General features: G+C 51.2%; 2 protein-coding genes across 2 annotated transcripts in view; both read left to right on the top strand.

Moving 5' to 3' along the window:
* Positions 1-4985, top strand: part of ciz1b (cdkn1a interacting zinc finger protein 1b) — a 9765-nt gene extending 4780 nt beyond the window's left edge. The window contains exons 7-17 of the mRNA XM_036526113.1: positions 1-75; positions 183-262; positions 430-600; positions 758-885; positions 2739-2832; positions 2929-3042; positions 3405-3545; positions 3668-3746; positions 4130-4251; positions 4362-4479; positions 4630-4985. The exon at positions 1-75 is cut by the window's left edge and continues 14 nt beyond it. Of these exons, the coding sequence (XP_036382006.1) occupies positions 1-75; positions 183-262; positions 430-600; positions 758-885; positions 2739-2832; positions 2929-3042; positions 3405-3545; positions 3668-3746; positions 4130-4251; positions 4362-4479; positions 4630-4985 (1478 nt within the window). The remainder of the gene's footprint in view (positions 76-182; positions 263-429; positions 601-757; positions 886-2738; positions 2833-2928; positions 3043-3404; positions 3546-3667; positions 3747-4129; positions 4252-4361; positions 4480-4629) is intronic.
* Positions 4986-13019: 8034 nt separating this feature from the next.
* Positions 13020-23053, top strand: LOC118776878 (surfeit locus protein 4-like). The gene is made up of 6 exons (XM_036527497.1): positions 13020-13196; positions 19361-19547; positions 20991-21067; positions 21296-21339; positions 22029-22215; positions 22761-23053. The coding sequence occupies exons 1-6, from the start codon at positions 13149-13151 to the stop codon at positions 23025-23027; spliced, it is 810 nt and encodes a 269-aa protein (XP_036383390.1). The 5' UTR covers positions 13020-13148; the 3' UTR covers positions 23028-23053.
* Positions 23054-24385: the final 1332 nt, after the last annotated feature.

Here is a 24385-nt window from a genome sequence, read left to right as displayed (position 1 = left end):
TGCAGGAGCCCCCAGAGGCAGATGGAGCCCTGAGCTCGGATTATAAATGCTCTGCTGAGGAGAAGGAGCCAGGAGGTGCGTGCGGTGTGTGAACGCGGTCAGGCGTCACACGGGTTTTTTGGCAGTTGCACTGCCCGTATCTTCTGCCTCTCTCTGATGAGTACCTGCTTTCCCTCCGGCAGATGGAGAGGCTCTGGAGGAGAGGGGCAGTGTGGCCGGGCCTGAGACCATGGAGTTTATGGAGGAGAGCAGAGCAGCGGAGGTGACTGTGGCATGATGGGATGCGGGAGGTTTCTGGAGTCCCAATGAATGGAGCTCTCTCTGTCTCTTCTCTCCTGCTGAGTTTATACTGGGGCTTGTTTGAGTAATGGTTTATCGGGTTTTCTCTCTGAAATGACCCGTCTGACGGGGTCCCCTGTCCTGCGGCAGGTTCTGGGCATTGGGGCGTCTCTGAAGGTCACCATCCAGCAAAGCAGTGAGAGTCGGGCATTCAGCACAGGCGGAGTCACAGGGAGCCAGGGCGAGGCCAGGGAACCGGGCGGAGACGCGGCCAGCAGGTTCTTCTGCTACATCTGCAGCATCACCTGCCAGAACCAGCAGGTGTGTGCTTCCGTGCGTGCGTGCGTACGCGTACACATGCATGCGTGTACATGTAACTGACTGCGAGTGTGTGTGTGTGTGTGTGTGTGTGTGTGTGTAACTGACTCTGTGTGTGTGTGTGTGTGTGTGTGTGTGTGTGTGTGTGTGTGTGTTGCAGAGCTTCCAGAGCCATATGAACGGTGTGGTGCACCAGCAGCGCATGATGGAGATCCAGCGCAGGAGCAACGCCTGCCTGGGAACCCTGCTGCCGCGCGTGAGAGAGTCCCTGCAGAGCCAGCGGGACGGGTCAGTGCTGTCCCCCGCGCAGCGCTAACGCTCTCCCGGCCCTGTCCCCTGCACAGCGCTAACGCTCTCCCGGCCCTGTCCCCCGCGCAGCGCTAACGCTCTCCCAGCCCTGTCCCCCGCGCAGCGCTAACGCTCTCCCAGCCCTGTCCCCCGCGCAGCGCTAACGCTCTCCCAGCCCTGTCAGACACAGCGCTAACGCTCTCCCGGCCCTGTCAGACACAGCGCTAATGCTCTCCCGGCCCTGTCAGACACAGCGCTAACGCTCTGCCGGCCCTGTCAGACACAGCGCTAACGCTCTGCCGGCCCTGTCCCCCGCGCAGCGCTAACGCTCTCCCGGCCCTGTCCCACGCGCAGCGCTAACGCTCTCCCGGCCCTGTCCCCCACGCAGCGCTAACGCTCTCCCGGCCCTGTCAGACACAGCGCTAACGCTCTCCCAGCCCTGTCAGACACAGCGCTAACGCTCTCCCGGCCCTGTCAGACACAGCGCTAACGCTCTGCCGGCCCTGTCTCCCGCACAGCGCTAACGCTCTCCCGGCCCTGTCAGACACAGCGCTAACGCTCTCCCGGCCCTGTCCCCCGCGCAGCGCTAACGCTCTGCCGGCCCTGTCAGACACAGCGCTAACGCTCTGCCGGCCCTGTCAGACACAGCGCTAACGCTCTCCCAGCCCTGTCCCCCGCACAGCGCTAACGCTCTCCCGGCCCTGTCCCCCGCGCAGCGCTAACGCTCTCCCGGCCCTGTCAGCCGCACAGCGCTAACGCTCTCCCAGCCCTGTCCCCCGCGCAGCGCTAACGCTCTCCCGGCCCTGTCCCCCGCGCAGCGCTAACGCTCTCCCAGCCCTGTCCCCCGCGCAGCGCTAACGCTCTGCCGGCCCTGTCCCCCGCGCAGCGCTAACGCTCTGTCGGCCCTGTCCCCCGCGCAGCGCTAACGCTCTCCCGGCCCTGTCAGACACAGCGCTAACGCTCTCCCGGCCCTGTCAGACACAGCGCTAACGCTCTCCCGGCCCTGTCTCCCGCACAGCGCTAACGCTCTCCCGGCCCTGTCCCCCGCGCAGCGCTAACGCTCTCCCGGCCCTGTCAGCCGCACAGCGCTAACGCTCTCCCGGCCCTGTCAGACACAGCGCTAACGCTCTCCCGGCCCTGTCAGCCGCACAGCGCTAACGCTCTCCCGGCCCTGTCAGACACAGCGCTAACGCTCTCCCGGCCCTGTCAGACACAGCGCTAACGCTCTCCCGGCCCTGTCCCCCGCACAGCGCTAACGCTCTCCCGGCCCTGTCCCCCGCGCAGCGCTAACGCTCTCCCGGCCCTGTCAGACACAGCGCTAACGCTCTCCCAGCCCTGTCAGACACAGCGCTAACGCTCTGCCGGCCCTGTCCCCCGCACAGCGCTAACGCTCTCCCGGCCCTGTCCCCCGCGCAGCGCTAACGCTCTCCCGGCCCTGTCAGACACAGCGCTAACGCTCTCCCGGCCCTGTCCCCTGCACAGCGCTAACGCTCTCCCAGCCCTGTCAGCCGCACAGCGGTAACGCTCTCCCGGCCCTGTCAGCCGCACAGCGCTAACACTCTCCCGGCCCTGTCAGCCGCACAGCGCTAACACTCTCCCGGCCCTGTCAGCCGCACAGCGCTAACGCTTTCCCGGCCCTGTCAGCCGCACAGCGCTAATGCTTTCCCGGCCCTGTCAGCCGCACAGCGCTAATGCTTTCCCGGCCCTGTCAGCCGCACAGTGCTAACACTCTCCCGGCCCTGTCAGCCGCACAGCGCTAATGCTTTCCCGGCCCTGTCAGCCGCACAGTGCTAACACTAACTCTCACTCAGCCCGTCTGACCTTTGACCTCTGGCCTTTGTGCTGTGTGACAGAGAGAGGCGGCCCAGCCTGCAGAGATGGTGCTCTACCTGTCAGACGCACTTCTCTGGGGACCTGATCCAGCACCGCAGGACCAAGGAGCACAAGGTGAGGGGGCAGAGGAAGAGGGGAGAGTTTGGGGCGCAGGGCGGGGTGGGGGGGTACCCCTGCACACTCACAGCGTCTCTGCTCTCCTTCCCCCAGCTGTCCAAGCACTCCGCTCGGCCGTTCTGCACCGTCTGCAAGCGCCACTTCAGGACACCCCGAAAGTTTGTGGAGCACATGAAGTCCCCAGAGCACAAGCAAAGGGTCGAAGAGGTGTGTGTGTGTGAGTGTGTGCGCGCGCACGCGCAAAAGAGACAAGTGTGTGTTTCTCCTCTTGATCAGAATCAGACTTCATTGGCCATGTATGCTTTTACATATAAAACATATTTGGCCAAAAAGTAAGTCTGATTCTGATTCTGATCAATATGTAATGTGTTCTCTGTGCTGATTAACTGATCTTTGAAACATCTGGATAGCTTGGCCTATTCACTGAGCCTGTAATATCAGCCAGTCCACATACTGTAGAGATCACTGAACCCACGCACAATATGTACAGCAATGAGCTAAAACAAAGCAAGCTTCTAGTCAGGAGTTTACTGAGCTGTGTGGTATACACCCCCCTTCCCCCCCCAAAGCTGAGAGAGGAGGGAGGACCGGAGGTCCTGGAGGAGCTGATCACTGTGGATGCAGTGGGATGTTTCGAGGGTGAGGAAGACTATGAGGAAGAGCCCAATGAGGAGGAGGAAGGAGAGGAGCGGGGCCGTGCACACAGCCAGGTATTTCTCTGAGTGTGAGTGAGTGTGAGTGTGTGTGTGTGCGTGCAAGTGAGCGTGCGACTGAGGGGGAGATTGAAGGCGAAAATCTCTTGGTTCCTAACTCTGCTCTGATTGGCCAACAGGTGGGACTGCCCGCCCACAAGGAGGTCTCTCTGGAGGATATGGGCGATGATGAGGAGTATGACTCAGACACACAGTATGGTGAGTGTCATGAAACACTCAAACCACATGGGGGCAGTGTTCCCTAATCCAATACACTGATTGCTGCAAGAGGGGAATGCTATTGCTACTGTAAACTTAGCACATAAAAGCACAGTTCGTTCTTCTTAAGTCTGTAAGTCCAGACGACTATTTTCTGATAAGGCAAAGGTTTGCTAATAGAAATCCGTAACTGTCTATAAGGTAAACAAATGAATAAATTAGACAAGTTTATGAAGCTCTCCCTTTTGACTGATTACCTTCCCAGGTTCTCTCTCTGTGGCCTGCAGTCCTTATCTCTCTGCCTGGTCTCTCTCTCTCTCTCTCTCTCTCTCTCTCTCTCTCTCTCTCTCCCCCCTCCCTCTCTGCTCTTTCTTGTGTCTCAGGGTCCAGTTTTGTGGTTCCGGTGGCTGGGTTCCTCTGCAGACTTTGCCACAAGTTCTTCCACTTTGAGTCCACTGCCCGGCTCTCCCACTGCAAGTCTCTCACACACTTCCAGAACCTTCAGGTGGGGGTGTGTGTAAGTGTGATTGTGTCTCTGTGGGTTTGTGTATATATGCAGTGAGAGAGTTTTTGGAGGTAGGGCGGTTTGCGCTGATGCTGTTGTTGTCTCTGCAGAAGTACAGGGCTCTGAGGAACCAGCCAGACATGGAGGAACCAGACACATGTAGCAGTGTGGAGGACACTGAGCGAGGAGGAACTACGAGACAGGAGGAGGAGGAGAGGGAGAGGCCGGAGGAGGAGGAGGAGAGGGAGAGGCAGGAGGAGAGGGAGGAGGAGAAGGAGAGGGAGGAGGAAGAAGGCCCACACAGAGCTCTGGAGACAGTGGACTGCACCCAGCCTGGTCCAAACAGCCCCTCCCCAAATCATCTCGCCCCGAGTGAAGCCAAGTCCTCCCCCGGCTCCCAGGACAGGGCGGTGCAGTCACATGACCCCAGCACAGGCCACGCCCCTCACTGCCACCCTCTGAACTCCAGCAGTGCTGCTGCTCCCTCACCCAGGCCATGCCCCTCCTTACCGCCTCCGGGGTCTGGAGAGGGCAAGTCCAGGGGTGACCCCCCTGCCCCCACCCCCACATCCCCCCAGCAGAGGGACCTGCCAGAGAGCCTGAGACAGGGCGAGGGCAGGGAGGAGGAGGGCGAGGAAGAGGGGCAGGATGCTGATGTGGAAGAAAAACCAGCAATAGGAAGCAAACGGACAGCTTCCAGGAGGAGAGTGACGAGGATGACACGGAGACGCTGAGAGAGGGCTGCCCAACTGTACAGCTCATCAGTAGCCAATCACAAGGCGTCTTCAGTGGACGTCCTGCAGCCTGGCTGGTCCAATGGGGTGTCCCAAAGGAGCATGCATTGTGTTTAAAGTAAAGGAGGGCAGGGCAAACCCCCAGGATTTTAAAGGAAAGGTGAAGTGTGGGGCTGGGAGGAGCAGTGCAGCTGGTGCTGAAATCAGCAGGAGCCCTGAGGCATGATGGTCCGCTTTTGGGACTCAGCTTTGATACCGGAAACAAGCGTAGCTCTGTCTGCAAAGACTCTTGAGAATGATGCTCTTTTATTATGACAGCGAAAAATTTTACATATTTTAGAAAGTTATATTTGTTAAAAAGTCTTCTGAATTCACTGGAAACAAATCAAATCAGGGCAAATACACTTGCTTTTTTTTTTTTTTTTACACATTTTCTGAAGACCTGGCAAAATGCCGTCAGCAGTGTGATGTAGTGTTAAGGAGCAGGACTTGTAACACAGTGGTTACTGGTGCAGGTCAGGTGTTGTACCCCGGGTGAGACACTTCATCTGAACTGATTCAGTAAACATCAAGCTGTATAAATGGAAACGTTAGTCTGTCTGGATAAAGAGTGTCTTTCAAGTAGATAATGGAATGTGTATTCCTGCTGTTCATATATAAGTGACCTTACAGAGCTCATCTCCTTACCCGAGGTATCCCTGTAGCTTCTGTGTTTTCTTTACTGGCTAGTGGAGAAAAGTATCTGAAAATGCTGTCTGACAATCATGGAATTCGACACAGTGAAAGGTGGAGTTGGCATTCAGTCTGGCACCTGAAACAGGACTCCAGGCCTGCAGTTGTTGGGATCAGGAGGCGGGGTTTAAAGGGTCAGAAATAGCCACAGCCATCACCAGCTCCTGAACCTTGAACTTTGAACCCAGCGCTCTGCTGTAATTGTTCAGGCAGAATTTGTGCAGCACAGTGGATTAGTATAGAATGTCTATAATGTGAAACACTGGGTATCGCCTTAAATAAACGATGACCAGTAAAACTGGGAAGAATATTCGGTTTCCTTTCTGAAAACGTGACTTGGACAGATAGATGAGGATGTCTGTCCTGGAATGAAAAACTTGTCTGTTTTCTGGCTTAATAGCGATTGAGTGAATGGGAGTGCGTAGCCCCAGGACTCCGGTTACAGAGGCAGCGAAAGAGACCACACCAGAAATGTATTATGTGAATAAATGTATTATCAGACCTGGAGGTGTTACCCAGCCAAAAGGGAGAGCGTGAACGTGAGGCTGAAGTAGCCCTTACTCACCAGTATGTATGCACAAAACGTGTAAAGCAGACAACGGCTTTGGAGGGAGATGCACTTCCCTCACCGCGTCAGTGCCCCTGAGGGGAGGGTTAGAGGGTTAGAGGGTTAGAGGGCTAGAGGGCTAGAGGGCTAGAGGGTGAGGGTTAGAGGGTTAGAGGGTTAGAGGGCTAGAGGGTGAGGGTTAGAGGGTTAGAGGGTTAAGGTTAGAGGGTGAGGGTTAGAGGGCTAGAGGGTGAGGGTTAGAGGGTTAAGGTTAGAGGGTGAGGGTTAGAGGGTTAGAGGGTTAAGGTTAGACGGTTAGAGGGTTAGAGGGCTAGAGGGTGAGGGCTAGAGGGTTAGAGGGCTAGAGGGTTAGAGGGTTAGAGGGCTAGAGGGTGAGGGTTAGAGGGTGAGGATTAGAGGGCTAGAGGGTGAGGGTTAGAGGGCTAGAGGGTTAGAAAGCTAGAGGGTTAGGGTTAGAGGGTTAGAGGGTGAGGGTTAGAGGGTGAGGATTAGAGGGCTAGAGGGTGAGGGTTAGAGGGCTAGAGGGTTAGAAAGCTAGAGGGTTAGGGTTAGAGGGTGAGGGTTAGAGGGCTAGAGGGTGAGGGTTAGAGGGTTAGAGGGCTAGAGGGTGAGGGTTAGAGGGCTAGAGGGTTAGAAAGCTAGAGGGTTAGGGTTAGAGGGTTAGAGGGTGAGGGTTAGAGGGCTAGAGGGTTAGAAAGCTAGAGGGTTAGGGTTAGAGGGTTAGAGGGTGAGGGTTAGAGGGTGAGGGTTAGAGGGTGAGGATTAGAGGGCTAGAGGGTGAGGGTTAGAGGGTTAGAGGGTGAGGGTTAGAGGGTGAGGATTAGAGGGCTAGAGGGTGAGGGTTAGAGGGCTAGAGGGTTAGAAAGCTAGAGGGTTAGGGTTAGAGGGCTAGAGGGTGAGGGTTAGAGGGTTAGAGGGTGAGGGTTAGAGGGTTAGAAAGCTAGAGGGTTAGGGTTAGAGGGCTAGAGGGTGAGGGTTAGAGGGCTAGAGGGTGAGGGTTAGAGGGCTAGAGGTTGAGGGTTAGAGGGTTAGAGGGCTAGAGGGTGAGGGTTAGAGGGCTAGAGGGTGAGGGCTAGAGGGTGAGGGTTAGAGGGTGAGGGCTAGAGGGTGAGGGTTAGAGGGTTAGAGGGCTAGAGGTTGAGGGTTAGAGGGTTACAGGGTTAGGGTTAGAGGGCTAGAGGGTGAGGGTTAGAGGGCTAGAGGTTGAGGGTTAGAGGGTTAGAGGGCTAGAGGGTGAGGGTTAGAGGGCTAGAGGGTGAGGGTTAGAGGGTGAGGGCTAGAGGGTGAGGGTTAGAGGGTTAGAGGGCTAGAGGTTGAGGGTTAGAGGGTTACAGGGTTAGGGTTAGAGGGCTAGAGGGTTAGGGTTAGGGTTAGAGGGCTAAAGGGGCAGGGTTAGGGCTAGGGTTAGAGGGTGAGGCTGAGGCCTGGGGCATGCTGGCAGAGGCTCCCGACTGCTCTGTGACCTAGCCGAGGCTGATCTGCCCGCTGGATCAGAGCCCAACGCACTGAGTCATTCATTTTAATATGAATTTACAAGTTGTACATATTCCTCTATTCTTATAACGTTTATTTTTCTGCAAATTGCTGGTGAACTGTAATGATGCAAATGTGTTTGATTTTAAGCAAATGGAAGTTTTTTGCTGTCTGCCATTTTTCTGTATTTTAAATGTAGATATTAAAAATATTTGATGCATTATGTCCATTCTTGGTTTCATATATATATATATCGTGGTCTTTCTCTGAAAATAAGTATTCATCTCATATTCAGAGTTGGCCTTTTTTTTTTTTTTAGAATTAATTGTCCATCTCGGTACATTGAAGTCTGGATAAAGATCACAGTCAGCTTACATCTTACCATTGCATCTTGAAACTTGCAGTAGAGTGAAAGTTTACTTTCCTGAAAATAAAGTTTCACCAGAAATAGTAATTGGAATTTATCCATATTTTGTTTGACTTCAATCACTTTCCAGCATTTTACTTGGAAGTAAGAAAGGGTATCATAAAAGACTGGATGTGCAAATTTTAAAAGGAGAGAACAGGCAGACCACCAGACGCAATGATCCGCATCCGTGCCAGGCATCCCGTCCCAGACCAGGTCAGAGAGGCTGAAATCCCGCTTGTCACGGCACGGACAGCACTCTTACAGAAGATGCGAAATACGCTTGTGAAGGTTCTGACAAATATCTCACATGCAATAGTTCACACATTTCCTCCTCTGTCACACTTGGGCAGGGACAAGTAGCACAGTAATCAGTGGAAACTAGTAAAAAGCAAGTTTCCATTCACGGAGGCAAAAAAGGATACATTTGTTCATGAAGTTGTGAAATATGTTACCTGATACCCAGGACACAGTGTCAAAAACAGATGTTTCTGTTTGTCCAGAGGATACCTTCACCATAGTGACAGTCATGTCTGCATTTCACAGGTTAGCAAGTAGTGCCTGACGTTAATGAGAGGTGGCTTAGTTATTATGGGCTGTCACGTTTGGTGCTGGTTTGGCTGCATGGCTGACCCGGGCCAGTCCTACTGCAGAGTTCCCGTGGGAACCTGCCTTGTGGGAGAGGGCCTGTGATTGGCTCTCACGTCACAGGCGCCCCGGTACTCTCACACTGAGCAGCTGAAGACAGTCTCTCGCCTGCTTATGGGTGGCAGTGAGGGTATGAAAGGAGCATTCATCCCACAGGTGGGAGTTCGGCTGAGTGTGTACAGGTATGGGTGAGTGCCAGTGTTGCCTTACAGGCCTTTCCCCTAGAGACTGTGCTCTGGAGCAGCACGACTCGTACAGGTGTGGCAGGTAGGGGGTTGTGAGGAGGCACCGATACCATCATTTAACATCAGGCAGCAACTTCAGCTTGTGGTCTGAAATAAGAGTCTTGTTTTTATTACTATAAACCTAAGTTCAAATGTTATTTTGGGAGTGCTTTTGCAGAAAATAATTTGTGTTTCACCATGACTGTTATTCCTGGCCATTTGGTCACCCAGTTCATTTTCATGATAATAAACTGGCTTCCAACCGAACATCTCAGCCTGTGGTTTTTTTAATTTCCAAAAGATGGTGGTCAGGTTTTGCATGCCATTTGTCACTGATAGTTTATCAAATGCTATCAATGCTGTGTGAAGTTTTACAGAATCGTGAAAGTCAGTGAGTTATTCTGAAGTGTCTGTCCTTTTAAGGTTCCACTGGCCTTCAAAATTAGTCTGGAAGTTGTGTGACCCCAAGACTGTTAGAGGTCATGGACAGTTGTGTCTGAATGAAAGTGCTAATGTGACGTGACTCTGTTGTATCTGGGCAGAGGGAATTGCTCTGTGAGATGTTCTTTCTGTGTAGGTATGTGCGGTCTCTACCTCACAGCTCTTCTCTCAGCTATAATAAAACCTATTTTCACATTGACTGCCCTTTCTTCTTGAATGGATGTGATTGTGATCTTGATTTCCAAACATGCAACATGGATGGAATTCTAAGTATTATGAATAGCTACCAGCATCTTGTCTGGCATGCTGTAGTCATCTCTGAGTGGGTGTGTAAACTCAATCTTCCCACTGAAATGAGACATGCATGAGACTGTTACACTCCAAAAATGTATTATGCATGAACCTCCAGTAGCCATCTTACTCTTAAACACTTACCCAAAGGAAATCATTCACACCCAAATACCTTCCCCCGGAATGATTAACAGGTTAGTATGTACAGGGAAAACAAGCGCTATTTCAGCTGCAAATGATGACAGTGGAAATGTATGCTGGTACAATCAGAAGCCATCCAGAGAACTGGGAATAATGCGCATTTTGTTTAGGCTGTTTAATGTCAAAATGAAAATAAAATTAGAGAAGCTATTCTGCTCGCAGTTTCTTTTTTCACGTGGCTTTTTCGTTTTCAAGTGGTCTCAAAGAGCGTCCGTACCTTTTTATAGTTTAGGCTCAGAAAGTAGGACTGGAAGTTACGCCGGCCACAGACAGGTTCTCGCACTGACGTAAGGAAACGTAAAGAATTACACGAGTCAAAACTTAGACGACCCAACCCAAAAACAGCAAACGGTCGGAAAATTGCCGAGCATGTTGTTTTGAAACATGCCAGGGAAAGTTTTTGTTGCCGCGCACAGGTGGCAGAAACTACGACGGACAAGGGACTTTAACGGTCTTCTGTTTTACTTTTGAATAGTGATTATGCAATCATATTTGCATGGACGTTATAAGTTTTTTTTTTTAATTATAGTGGGCCTAAGTGAAAGTTTACAAGCAAATGCTGAATTGGTATGCGCAAATAATTGGATTTCTGTCTTGAAACAAATGGACAATACGATATTTTAAAAGAGCAGTTTTTGGCAAGATTTCGGGAACACAGTGACTCAGTTAAATCACGATAGTGGGTTAGTAACAGATATATGAATTTAAACCGAAAATAATGTGAGTAAATATTTGAAAGTTTAAATTAGCAGTTTAGACGGCAAAAATACAAATACACCGTGGTTTAGTTTCATACTCCACTATGAAATATTTATAAACGTATAGATGTGTTCATAGAATATGAAGAGTTATAAAAATATTTTCCTTTGTGTTGTTTATCTGGAGATATGCTTCTGGTGTCATCTGCTGTCGGAAAATTCTTAAATTAAAGAAGGAGGGAGCAGATGGTGTTTGTACAATTACTTATCAAGCCAGTGTGTTAAGAATACAACCAATCTTCAAACAGATTGAAATAAAAACGGCACGAAGTTTAAAAAACGCATCATAGATACAACAGCTGTCAAATCCACTTGAAAGGCAAATTCCATTAGCTTCAGCCGAACCGTCCTCTCAACATGACGCTTGAGCCGAAGCGCTTCTCTGCTTTGATCGAGTGGAGAAAAGGCCTCCGCAGAATGCATAAGAATATTTGGCCAGAGAGGTTTATGCACCAGGAGCGTACTTTAATGTGTCCTTGCAACCTAAATGTGAAAAATCTTGTCTAGCTTCCTATGTCTTAGGTTCTGCCTCCAACCAGCCATTATTTGTAATCTCATTCGTTGGAGTCTTTATAGAATTTATTACAGTCCAAGACAGAGTCACCGAGACTGTGCTGGTCCTTGTGTCTGGTGGTCCGGTATCTGCAGGGAGAGCACCAACAGCTGTATCCCCTGCAGGCTTCAGTCTGACCTGGTCACACAGGGTTTTGGCGGGTGGTGCTGCAAACATGAAGGTTGCTTGGGCACAGGAAGAGGAGGCGCTACAGCTGTTGAGTGAAGCATTTATAATCTCCACAGCACAGCAACAAAGGTGCTGAAATGCATGATTGGAAGCCAGCTTTTGCCTGTGACCTCCATGGAAAAAATTAAAACCCAAGGTGGAGAACCTGAAATGAGCTCAATAAGCAGGTGGTGTGTGCATGGGAGTGTGCTTAAAGGCCTCTGGGAGGAGAGTTAGGCTTACAGCAGCCTTCTGTGGCTGAGGTAGGTGAGGTTTCTGTGAGAGAGAGGGCTGAGGGAGTTAAGGCCTCTGTGAGAGAGAAGGCTGAGAGAGGTGAGGTTTCTGTGATAGAGCAGGCTGAGGTAGGTGAAGTTTCTGTGAGAGAGAAGGCTGAGAGAGTTAAGGCCTCTGTGAGAGAGGAGGCTGAGGTAGGTGAGGTTTCTGTGAGAGACCAGGCTGAGGGAGGTGAAGTCTCAGTGGCAGATTGGTGGGGGCACAGTGTGTGTCAGTATATGGAACAGGACATTATATTAGTGATGAAGACGTGGAAACACCCAATGAGTCCTCATAACAGAACTGTGGGGTCTCTATTTTTAAATGCATCATCTTTAATTAGTCTACTTTTTTGCCCATCATATTTTTTCTGTTTTATTTCTCTTTTTTGGGAAATTTTATTATCATTTTATTTATAGTATGAGAAAATGATTGTGGAGAAACATATGGAAGACTTGTGACAGATGTCATCTTTTTAAAAATGCTTTTTGTTCAGCATTTTTTCCATGTTAGAATCAGTATGAAGTTTGTAGATTTTCTCCTTCATTTTCTTTACCTGCTGGCACCCTGGGCTCTTTTATTGTAGACTGTTTTATTGTAAATGGCAAATTTTGATTACAGTCTCTTAATGTTTTCAGAGGATCTTGACAATTCTCAGAGGAAACTTTTTTTTCTTTCCAGGTTTTTAAACTATGTTTTAAAAGAAAAACTGGTCTTAAAAATAGACAGCTTTCATTACTAGCCTGAATGCGGCTGTTTAAATGAAATGGTCCCAGGATTTCTGTTCTCAGTGTCCTGCTCTTCAACCAGTGATTTATTGGATGGTGAATGAATTAATGAAGAACAAGGAATTAACAGATTAGTATATATTTTTTATTTTAAAAATCTGTTCTAGCCTCACGGTGTGCAAAAGCCTTCGGCTTTTAATGTATATATATAACTGTACATACGTGCTGTGAGGAAACTAATATGTGTCAAGTTTTAGCTAAAATGCTCTCTAAATACGTGAATTTGGAAATGCATGGGTTATTTCTCAGTCATTTTTGTAGTCAGCAAAAACCGAATGAAAACACCACCACTGATATGCCAACGTCAGAATCCAAAAATTCAGTTAATAAGGGACATTTCACGCAAGTAAACATGAATGACAATTTAGATCTGAAAGAATAGGAGTGGCAGAAATGACCAGTGTCACCTAATCTGCCATCAACAATACAGCGGCCTCCCTGCAAACCAGCATACGTGGCATGCCATGATCGCTTCCACATGTAGAGGGCGCTAGAGAGTTCGGCGCGATGCATTGTGGGAAGGAAGGTGGCCTTTCTCTGCATGGGCTGGGAGAGAGAGGCAGCCGTGTTCAACAGCAACAACTGCGATTGATAGGGACAGGTAACTGCACAGGTACCACTGACGCAACGCGCCGGATCATGGGCCACAACGACTTGATGAGCACCGCCGAGGACGTAGCGGATCAGGTAATGATCAGGGGCCGGTGGGCGCCGCGGAGAGGGGAATATGCCCGGAACAGGAGCACGGAGCAGGGGGAGAATATGCCCGGAACAGGAGCACGGAGCATGGGGAGGGGGTCTCCACCACTTCAGCCTGATCGCTAGCCTGGCAGAGCTAGCTGGACACAGTTGGGCCGCATAGAAGCACTTTTCTAGGTAGATTGGTAGCTATGAAACATCTATAGCTTGCAATCAGTGGCGCCGAAAAAGCAGGAAAAGTATTGTTAGCATGCAGACTAGCCAGCTACCGAATCAGAGTCAGAACCGGAACATCGGTGGGCAGCGGTTCTGTTTGTGTGCCACTGGCTGGGGCGTCGAAAGAGAAAGGATGAAACTCGGGGGCAACAGATGCTGCTTGAGCTTAAAATAATGTCTGGCTAATTATTTCCTGTCACAGACAAGCATTCCGAAGATCTGAACATCTCTTCCTTTTTCTAGCCAAAGATCTACTTTTGTCAAAACCTGTTACATTTTTTTAATCATGTACTGCAGCTGAATAAGTTGCCAAGGTAGGTCAGCTTGCAAGATATCAATAAATCAGCTAATATGTTTCCATTCCTTCCGATCCGATAGCAGGGTGTTAGCTGAGTAGCTACCTGTTGCGTCAGTGTAGCCGGTTAGCTGCTCAGATTTGGCTAGATGTAGGTATATTTGGTTATTTGGTAGCAGCCTTGTCATGTCCTCCTTCCTTCTAGGTTTTCTGGGGTTTAATCAATTGACAGTAATAAACCATAGCTAATTTGCCAGCCAAATCCTTGGAGCTCTATCAATGCTGTCTTCACGAATTTCATACATTGTTAAATGTGAAATTTGCAGTCGATAATGTTTTAAATCTCCGAATAGTAAAGTACATCTTTTGTCTGGATAGGTGATATTAGCTAGCACCATCTTTACTCTTGGAGAACAAAACTGTCCCTGTGACTGTGGTAGTTTGGTGGGGGGAGTTTGGATGAGACAGAGGCATTGCTTACAGTCCTGAAGGGACATCAGAATGTCCCAGGTCTTTAAATGGGGTGAAAAGCAGATGGAAGGCATGCGGTCTCTGCCCAGCGTGCGGTCTGTGCCCGTCCTGCGGTCTCTGTCCGGTCTATGCCCGTCCTGCGGTCTCTGTCCGGCGTGCGGCCTCTGCCCGGCGTGCAGTCTGTGCCCGGTGTGCGGTCTCTGTCCAGTCTCTGCTCGGCGTGCGGTCTCTGTCCAGTCTCTGCTCGGCATGCGGTCTCTGTCCGGCGTGCGGTCTCTGCTCGTCCTGCGGTCTCTGTCCAGTCTCTGTCCAGCGTGCGGTCTGTGCCTGGCGTGCGGTCTCTGTCCAGTCTCTGCTCGGCGTGCGGTCTCTGCCCGTCCTGCGGTCTCTGTTCGGTCTCTGCCCGGCGTGCGGTCTCTGTCCAGTCTCTGTTCGGCGTGCGGTCTCTGCCCGTCCTGCGGTCTCTGTCCGGTCTCTGCCCGGTCTCTGCCCGGCGTGCGGTCTCTGTCCGGTCTCTGCCCGGTCTCTGCCCGGCGTGCGGTCTCTGCCCAGCGTGCAGTCTGTGCCCGTCCTGCGGTCTGTGCCCGTCCTGCGGTCTCTGTCCGGTCTCTGCCCGGCGTGCGGCCTCTGCCCGGCGTGCGGCCTCTGTCCGGCCTGCGGTCCCTGCCCGACGTGTGGTCTGTGCCTCAGAGGGGAGCGTGCTGGTTCCCACTCTCTCACCCAGCACCCCAGGGCTGTACACTGATGCTGAGGCTGCACCAGTGGGCTGTGGTGAGTGAGCACACCTGGCCAGGAGGAGAGCCGGGGTTCTGTTCGCAGGTTGAGTTTGAGGTCTCTGCAGCGATGCCGCAGCAGTTGGTGATCTGGAGAGGAATCTGCTCGGGGGGGGGGGGGGGATTTTGGCAGCTCCGGGGGAGTGTCAGATAAAGAGGGCAGTGCAGCTCTCACCAGTGATGACCTGATTCACATGTACTCAGCCTGGACCTTTGTGAATCAGTCATTAGTGAATCATTATTGAATCAGTCATGCCAAAGGGCAATTATTGAATAATTAGTTTTAGTTTTAGTTTTAATTAATTTGTTATACGTATGAGTCGTTATTCAGTATTCAATCAAGGGGAATTTTATTGCTGTAACTCAGTGTTATACACCTGTTTGGGGGAGGTGCTGTGTTTTTATCACAATTGAGTGTTCACCGGCACTGTGAGTTTGTGACAGTCCAAGGTGAGCTCACAGCAGAGGTGAGGTGTGATCACAGGCAGGTAAACGGCCATGCCTCAGGGTTGTGCAATACACTACTCTCTGCTCCACCTTCACAAGAGCTGTCTGAGGGTGGGCCTCTAGGCTTCTGCATGGTGATTTTATTCTACTAAAATACTTTCCATGAGATCAGGGCTTGTAACCAGAACATTGCTGGTTTGATTCCTAGCATTTGTAACACTTCCGTAAAGCTATACCTGTGATCATGGTTGCCTTAGATAGCCAGACATGTAAGTGGGTGAAATGCAGAGATGTTAGCCGCTCTAGGTACGGCTCTCTACTAACTAAATGAATAGTCTAACGTAATGATGTAAGTAACGTTAGAAAATAATGCATCGGTGTTAACTCGGTGATGATGAGGGAAACCTGCTGCCGCAGATTCAAAGTTCTTGTTTCCAGCAGCTTTCTGATAAGCTGCAGTACAGCCCTGCAGCAGCGGCTCGGTGCTCCGCATGCCTGGCCAGAGGCACGCTCTGATTGGCCAGCAGACCTTCCATTCATTTGGACCTGTAGAGTGAGTGTTACTTGTTGAGCTGTGATTGGCCGCAGGGGGCTGGCAGTGCTGATGTGGATGGTTTGTGTGGGTGGGGCTAAGCACGTGAAGCTGATTCAATGGGCCTGAGAGCGTACAGAGTGCTGGAGTTATGGCGGGTGGGCGGGGGGGGGTTCTGTAATTGTAATGTGCAGTCTAGAATAACACTGCTTTCTGAAATCAAATCACAGCCTGGGAGCACGTGCACATGCAGTCCTTAGTGAAAAAAAGAAAACAAAAAACGGCTGACACGGCAACTGAGTCTTTTGTAAACATGCAGTGACAGGCAATTTTCCCTGGAGGTTATATTTTCTAAATCGTTTCCCCCCGTCTCCCCGTAGTTAATGGTGGTTGTCACCTGTCTGAAATCCTTTAGGGGGGTGAAGTTTGTTTGTTTCTTGGCACCACTACATAGTCTTACTGAAGGTATTTTTCCTGCATTCTTCTCGTTGATTGAGAAATGATTTTGAACTTGAATGTGTCACGTTGCATCTCCTTCAAATGATTCCCGCCGCATTAGGCATGTCGTTGCTGGCTAAACCAGCATCACCGTGGAAACGCAAGTGTGTAGCATTCTTTGCTGTGGCTGCACACACAGAACAGGCAGCCATGGCCTCGTTGGTCCATGGTGGTGCGTACCTGAACGGCTCAGGAGAACACAGGTGCAGGGCAGTGTGGCAGGACGTGCAGGTGAGAGAGAGACGCAGAGACAATGCGAGTTACAGAGAGCAGCCTGTGTACACGCTCTGTCACTGTGACCTGCAGTGTGAGCACGCTGTCCCTCTCTCTCCTCTCTACTCCGAACACACTGAAGAGGAAGTGGTGTGTTATCTTCGCCCTGTTTCCTGGAAACTGACATTTGTAAAACCATAGCAACACAGAAGGGCTGAGGGAACCCATAAAAGGCAAATGGGAAGGATGCAGAAGTGGAACTGGGTGTAGAGGCATGTGGAGCCATGAGGCCTCATCTCGCTGTCACTGCCACCTGCTGCACGTCTGCGTCCTGCTCCGTCCCCTGCCCCTGCGGAAGGCGCTGGCAGGAGCAACGCTCACGTACAGCGCAGGTCAGGGCTCAGAGGGGCCGTGTTGCTGTGACCACTGCTCCCTGCAGTCACACATTAACCCGAGCTGTGCAGCAGTGTGCGGGGCTTATGCAAACGGCTGCCGGAGCTGCAGCGATCAGACTGACCGTGCGTGGCAGAGCCCTTCCGGCGCCGGCCGGCGCTTTGGTCTGTGCTCGTGTGCATGCGGGGAACAGGGAAATGGAAGGCCCCTTTCAGACAGAGAGCAGATGCTGTGTTGGGAGGGCGAGAGGGACGTGTGTGGCAGTGCCGGGGAGGGGTTCTGAAAGGTAAGACTCCCACAGCTGCAGAGGCTCAGTGACCGTGACCTTCAGGACCTGCGCTGGAGGACGAGTGGGAGGGGCTAAAACTGCACCGCGCCCGCCTGCACCAGCAGTGAGAGATAATCACTCATCAGAGAGATAACTGCTCCGCCATGGCCATACCTCGCATTATGTCCATGCAGTAAATCAGTAATTTCATATGTTGTTAAACACCCCCCCCCCCGCCCACATCCCCCACCACCCGCATGCTGTTCAACGGGGTCTAAAGGCGTTTCCGTGGTAGCGAGTCTTAGCAGTCAAGACCTCCGAGCAGGTTTGTGAGGTTCAGACTACGCCCCCCTGGTGGCAGTTTGGGCCCAGAGGTCCTTAGTGGGACTTGGGACTGTTGGGATTGGTCGTTTCTTAAGGTGTAATGTCCAGCACGAGCAGCCAGGGCCCTCCTTAGGTGTAACTGACCTGCTGCTGCCTCAGTGCCTGAGGGAGCTGTCCTCTTCTGCTCTGTTCCGCACAGGTGCTACTCTGCCGGTGTTCATGTCTGCGTGAGGATTCATTCATTTTGACTGCCAGTGCATCTACCAGCACACAGAATGAAAATGTCAGTCTTGAAGCTGCTCTGAGGGGAACTGTGGTCTGGAGGGGGTTGACAGATGTTCGGTTATCCTGTATCCTAGCAACAGTCGTTTCTGGTGTCTGGCCAGGGTGGCGTCTGCACAGAGCAGACAGAAAAGGGTTTCCATGTTCCACTCCAGTGAAAAACGCCTCTTCATCACACTCCTTTCTCAGCTCTGAGTTATAACTAATGGGTGCGCCGTGATGAGGGAGTGGCATGTCCTTAACGAGCCTGCTCAGCCGGCTCGTTAAGGACATGGGCTCAGCCCCCCCCCCCCATGCTGGGCTCCATCATCCAGGTTGTAATATTGCTTTGAGTTCCTTCTTCCCCATTTTAAAACATCACAAACTGAGCAGTCACTGAAATTTTTTACAAATACTGCATAAGAACGAAAAAACCACAGGCTAATGCATGTCTACATTCATTCCTCAAAAGTTAAAGGCCCAACACCATGGTGGCTGGTAGTATCATAGCATTGTTTTTTGATAGGTAAAGTTACTAGTTAATGTGCTTCCTGTTATCGCTTGTTAAAGCTCATCCCAGGACAGATGATCATGTTCACCCGACACCAGGTTTATTATTTTTCTGCGTTTAGCCATTGCATGGATCACAGGGAGAAGCATCTCCAGGTCTGTGAGATGGTCAGGTGTGTCCGATGAAGACCCCGGTGTGAATGCGTTTGTGCGCAGCAGTGAGTCGCTTTGTGGGGGTGTCACAGTGGGGTGCGGGCACCATTCTTCACTGCAGTCTCCTGCAGACTGCAGACTTCCACCCTCAGAGGAGATGCCTAATTTTAGACAGCCCTAGATTAACAGCGATAGCTTTCAAATGCTCCAATTCTTTCAACACGTTCGTTCAGCGACAGCAGCAGGCAGGGAAGGGCTGTTAAGGCTTAGTGAAATGCATTATGGTCCAGCGCACACGTTAGGCACTGAGGTAGTTTGGCTGTTTGCACAGGATGCCGGCTCGTTACAGGGCTGGTGTCGATGCTTCCAGCTCCTAATGTGACCAGATGGGTCTCTCGATGTTGCCGTGACGGTCATGGAATTCTGGGTGATCTAAGTGATTGTTGCATCACTGCTGATGCACTCAGCTGCTTGAGGGGGGGGGGAGTGATGGCTCACTCAGAGAAACTGCAAAGTGATACACACACTGCGTCTGGCACGCACTGCGTCTCTCCACAGCAGTGTGGCAGACTGACTCCTGGTCTGTTCTTTTCTGTATGTACAGTTCTTCAAGTATTCCCATCAAATGCACTTGTGTACATTTGTGCCTTTTCTCTGTACTTTGCTCTGGATAAGTCTGGATAAGTCTGAATGTAATGTATTTTATGTTAATGTAGGGTATCTATCATGTGCCCTTCAAGCTAAGCATTCAGACAGGTGAGTTTACTCACAGAAGAGACTCTGTCCCCCCACCTGCAGTTCCTCCGCGTGACGAAGCAGTACCTGCCTCACCTGGCGCGCCTCTGCCTCATCAGCACCTTCCTGGAGGACGGCATCCGCATGTGGTTCCAGTGGAATGAGCAGAGGGACTACATCGAGGCCACCTGGGGCTGCGGCTACTTCCTGGCCACCTGCTTCGTGCTGCTCAACCTCTTAGGCCAGATCGGTAAGGAGGGCGTGGCGGGGAATGACAGGGCGTGGCAGGGTGGTGGGCTGGGTCTGGCTGTGGGCGGGGCTTCCCGTTATCTCAGTCGCTGAAGGTACACTATATGGACAAACGTATTTGGCCACACCTGTTAATTATTGAATGCAGGTGTTTCAATCAGACCCGTTGCCACAGGTGTATAAAATCAAGCACCTAGCCATGCAGTCTCCATTTGCAAACATTTGTGATACAAAGTGGGTCGTTCTGAAGAGCTCAGTGACTTCAAGCTTGGTACTGTGATAGGATGCCACCTTTGCAATAAGACGGTTTTTGAAATTTCATCCCTGCTGGATATTCCACGGTCAACTGTAAGTGATATTATTAGAAAGTGGAAGCATTTAGGAACAACAGCAACTCAGCCACGAAGCGGAAGACCACGTAAAATCACAGAGTGGGGTCAACGACTGCCAAGGCGCATGGTGCGTAAAAGTCGCCAAAGCTCTGCTGATTCCATAGCTGAAGAGTTCCGAACTTCCACTGGCATTAATGTAAGCACAAAAACTGCGGCGGGAGCTTCATGGAATGGGTTTCCATGGCTGAGCAGCTGCATGCAAGCCTCACATCACCAAGTCCAATGCCAAGCGTCGGATGGAGTGGTGTAAAGCACACCGACTCTGGACAGTGGAGCAGTGGAAACGTGTTCTATGGAGTGACGAATCACGCTTCTCTGTTTGGCAGTCAGATGGGTGAGTCTGGGTTTGGCGGATGCCGGGAGAACGTTACCTGCCTGACTGCATTGTGCCAACTGAAGTTTGGTGGAGGAGGGATAATGGTGTGGGGCTGTTTTTCAGGGTTTGGGCTAGGCCCCTTATCTCCAGTGAATGGCAATCCTAATGCTTCAGCATACCAAGACATTTTGTACAATGCTATGCTTCCAACTTTATGGCAACAGTTTGGAAAAGGCCCTTTTCTATTCCAACATGACTGTGCCCCAGTGCACAAAGCAAGGACTATAAAGACATGGTTTGATGAGTCTGATGTGGAAGAACTTGACCGGTCCGCACAGAGCACTGACCTCAACCCCATCGAGCACCTTTGGGATGAACTAGAACGGAGATTGTGAGCCAGGCTGTTTCGTCCAACATCAGTGCCTGACCTCATAAATGCTCTGCAGAATGAATGGGCACAAATTCCCACAGAAACACTCGGTGACAGGCGGGTTATGCAGGGGAGTGGAGTCTCAAAGGAGACCTAATGTTAGAGTGCTGGCTGGATGAGAGGGTCAGGGGGTAGGATGGTGTTTTTGGTATGGGCTGGAGGACCACCTGATCCTGCAGTGTACCTGGATGAGTTCTCCCCTGCAGTGTGGCAGGGTGTGGGAGAGAGCGAGTGTTTGCCGGAGACCGACCCCCGGAGAACGACCCCGGACACTGACTCGCTCTGTGTCTCTTCCTCTCTCTGCAGGGGGCTGCGTTCTGGTACTGAGCAGGAACTTTGTACAGTATGCCTGCTTCGGCCTGTTTGGAATCATCGCACTACAGGTGAGACATCAATCTGTTGCTTAGGGCACCATGTGTACCTGTGTGGTCTGGCTGAAATAGACGATTAACCGACTTCAGCTCAAGCTGTAATTGGCTGAAGTAGACGACTGACTGCTTTCAACTCACTGTAATTGGCTGGTTTAGAAGAATGACTGATTTCAGTTCGCACAGTAATAGACCCCTTTTTTCTGCATATCACTTCATCTCTGGCTCCCTTTCCTCTTTCAGACTATTGCCTACAGCATTTTGTGGGATCTTAAATTTTTGATGAGGTGAGTCATGAGATCATAAAGATAAAGACTTCCCTGCTGTTTGCCTACACTCAGTGAAATACTTTTTTGTCGTCTGCTGCTTATGTGTTTGTAAAGAAGAAAAGCTTTCAGATGCCTGAACCACTATTAGTTATAGCTCTGTCCTGAATGGGGTTGTTACTGGTTAGAAAATAAACACTGGTTGGGGTTGTTTTCAGGTTAGATAATATTCTAAGAGTCAAAAATGAAATCTCTTACCCACAGCAACTTCAAATATAATATCAGGAAGTTAAATCTTAAATTTAACTTCAAGGATCTTAAATCTGTTTACAAGTCCGCTGGTATTTTCTTCATATGGATTTCTGACTGGACACTCCTGCCAGGATCTGCGGTTTGATTGGTCAGTTTGATTGGTTGTTCCCAGCAGTTAGCAGATCACTCTGCATGCTTGCATGACGCCATCTCTGTGTTTTCACTGATGTGCGCCTGTGCAGGTGTGGCCACCCGTGTGCCCACCTGCTCTGGCGAAGTGTCTCAGGGCCGCACAAACTCATCCGTCCGTCAAAACTGACAGCAGGAAAACTTCTTATGAACGTCCAGAAATGCACTGTTTTTAAAGATGGACACAGGCAGACAGAGCAGGAGGGTGTTGGTGGGGGTGTGGTGCTGTGAGTGTCAGGGCCGGCGTGTGACGCTGCTCTGCCCCGCAGGAACCTGGCACTGGGAGGGGGACTGCTGCTGCTGCTGGCCGAGTCTCGCTCCGAGGGGAAGAGCATGTTCGCGGGGGTCCCCTCCATGGGGGAGAGCTCCCCCAAACAATACATGCAGCTGGGCGGGAGAGTCCTGCTGGTGCTCATGTTCATGACCCTGCTGCACTTTGACTCCAGCTTCTTCTCCGTGAGTGACCTCTGACCCCTGACCCCTGACCCTCAGGTCTCACACAGCTTCTGTTAGTCATTACAGTACAGCACTGATTAGATCTTATCATCCAGGTGGGCCTGCATGGTTTAGATTGTCAAATGCTACCTGCTCATACAGATGGCTATTGATCAAGACATGTAACTCAGAGGCACAAAACCAGTGCACATGTAGGATTTGAGCCAGCAACCCTTTGTGTTGTACTTATATGGCTCCTAAACCACTGTGTCTCCTTGGTATCCCAGACAGGATTTTAAGATTATGTCCAGAAGTGTGTCACATAACCAGCCTTATGACTGCATGTTCATATGCATGCATTTTAGCAGTAGAGTCAGCCAGCCTGCATTTACTCCATTGCCATGATGAATGGAACACAAGTAATGAGCCAGTCTGTCTGGGACTCGGTGTGAAGTTCTGCATGAGCAGAGTGAGGTCAGCGGAGATTCTCTGTAGTGGCATCATGAGAGTCTGTGATGATGAATACAGCAGCCTAACCCTCCCCCTTCCCATATTCACCCTATCAGATCCTGCAGAACCTGGTGGGCACCGCCCTGATAATCCTGGTGGCGGTGGGCTTTAAGACCAAGCTGGCCGCCCTCACTCTGGTGGTGTGGCTCTTCGCCATCAACGTGTACTTCAACGCCTTCTGGACGGTGCCCGCCTACAAGCCCATGCACGACTTCCTCAAGTACGACTTCTTCCAGACCCTGTCTGTCATCGGGGGGCTGCTGCTGGTGGTGGCTTTGGGGCCAGGGGGCGTGTCCATGGACGAAAAGAAAAAGGAGTGGTGAGAGCCACCCCCTGCTGCCCCCCCCACCCCCCCACCCCCAACGCAAGAAACCCTGCAGCCCCCCCCACCCCGAGCGCCATGCAACCCCCACCCCACCCAGCTCTGGCACTCTCTCCTCATCTTTCTCACTTTCTCTTCTTTCTTTTCTCTCTCTTTCCTCTCTTCCTTTCCATCCACTCTTTCCTGACAGTGTTTCCAGATGCACTCTCTTTTTTTCCTGTCATTTTTATCAGCTCCAGATGAGCTCATGACTGGAGATTATATATATAGTTTTTCTTTGATGTACATCTGCAGGTGCCAGTAGCGCTGACAGCCCCAGGTGCCCCTGTGTGCTGCTGCACAGCCGCCTGGCTTCTGTGCCTCTGACTGTAGGGATATGTGTGCAAGTTCATGTGTGTCTGTGGCTGTCGGACGGCAGGGCGTACGTGGCTGTGTCAGACGGCAGGGCGTACGTGGCTGTGTCAGACGGCAGGGCGTACGTGGCTGTGTCAGGCGGCAGTGCGTACGTGGCTGTGTCAGGCGGCAGTGCGTACGTGGCTGTGTCAGGCGGCAGTGCCTACGTGGCTGTGTCAGGCGGCAGTGCGTACGTGGCTGTGTCAGGCGGCAGTGCGTACGTGGCTGTGTCAGGCGGCAGTGCGTACGTGGCTGTGTCAGACGGCAGTGCGTACGTGGCTGTGTCAGACGGCAGTGCGTACGTGGCTGTGTCAGACGGCAGTGCGTACGTGGCTGTGTCAGACGGCAGTGCGTACGTCGCTGTGTCAGGCGGCAGTGCGTACGTGGCTGTGTCAGATGTGAGTTCACGCTTTGCTGTGCCTACATGGGGATACATAAGGGAGAAGTTTAACAGTTTAAATTTTCCTGGAGAGCATGACTCAGCCACCCTGACTGCTGGACCTGCTTCCTGATTGGCTGCTCACTGCTCTGTGCTGTGCTGCTCTGTATGGATGGTGGGTCTCCAGGTACTGAACGCCGCGTTCCCACCCTGAACACTGAAGCCTGTCCGCAAAAAGCCCTCATGTGCACAGAGTACACACACATACACACATGCGCACGCACACGCACACACACGCGCACACACACACATGCACGCACACGCACACGCACACGCACACACACATACACATACACATGCGCACACGCGCACACAGACGCGCGCGCACACAGACACACACCCTCAAGTAATCAGTGATGGTTGGACATGTGCTTTTAACAGGGGGCTGTGTGCATAGTCTACTTATTTTAAAGTGGGGGTATTGAAAACCGTGATGGCCTTTGAGAAGCATTTTTATATTTTATTTTTCAGATATTTAAAAGATTTTGGTGTTTTTCTTTTTTTACATGTATCTCATGCCATAGTGA

Source organism: Megalops cyprinoides, chromosome 4 (genome assembly GCF_013368585.1).
Source record: "Megalops cyprinoides isolate fMegCyp1 chromosome 4, fMegCyp1.pri, whole genome shotgun sequence".
In the NCBI taxonomy this organism is placed as follows: Eukaryota; Metazoa; Chordata; class Actinopteri; order Elopiformes; family Megalopidae; genus Megalops; species Megalops cyprinoides.
Note: the sequence above shows the minus strand (reverse complement) of the source record. Positions and strands in the feature narration are given on the sequence as shown.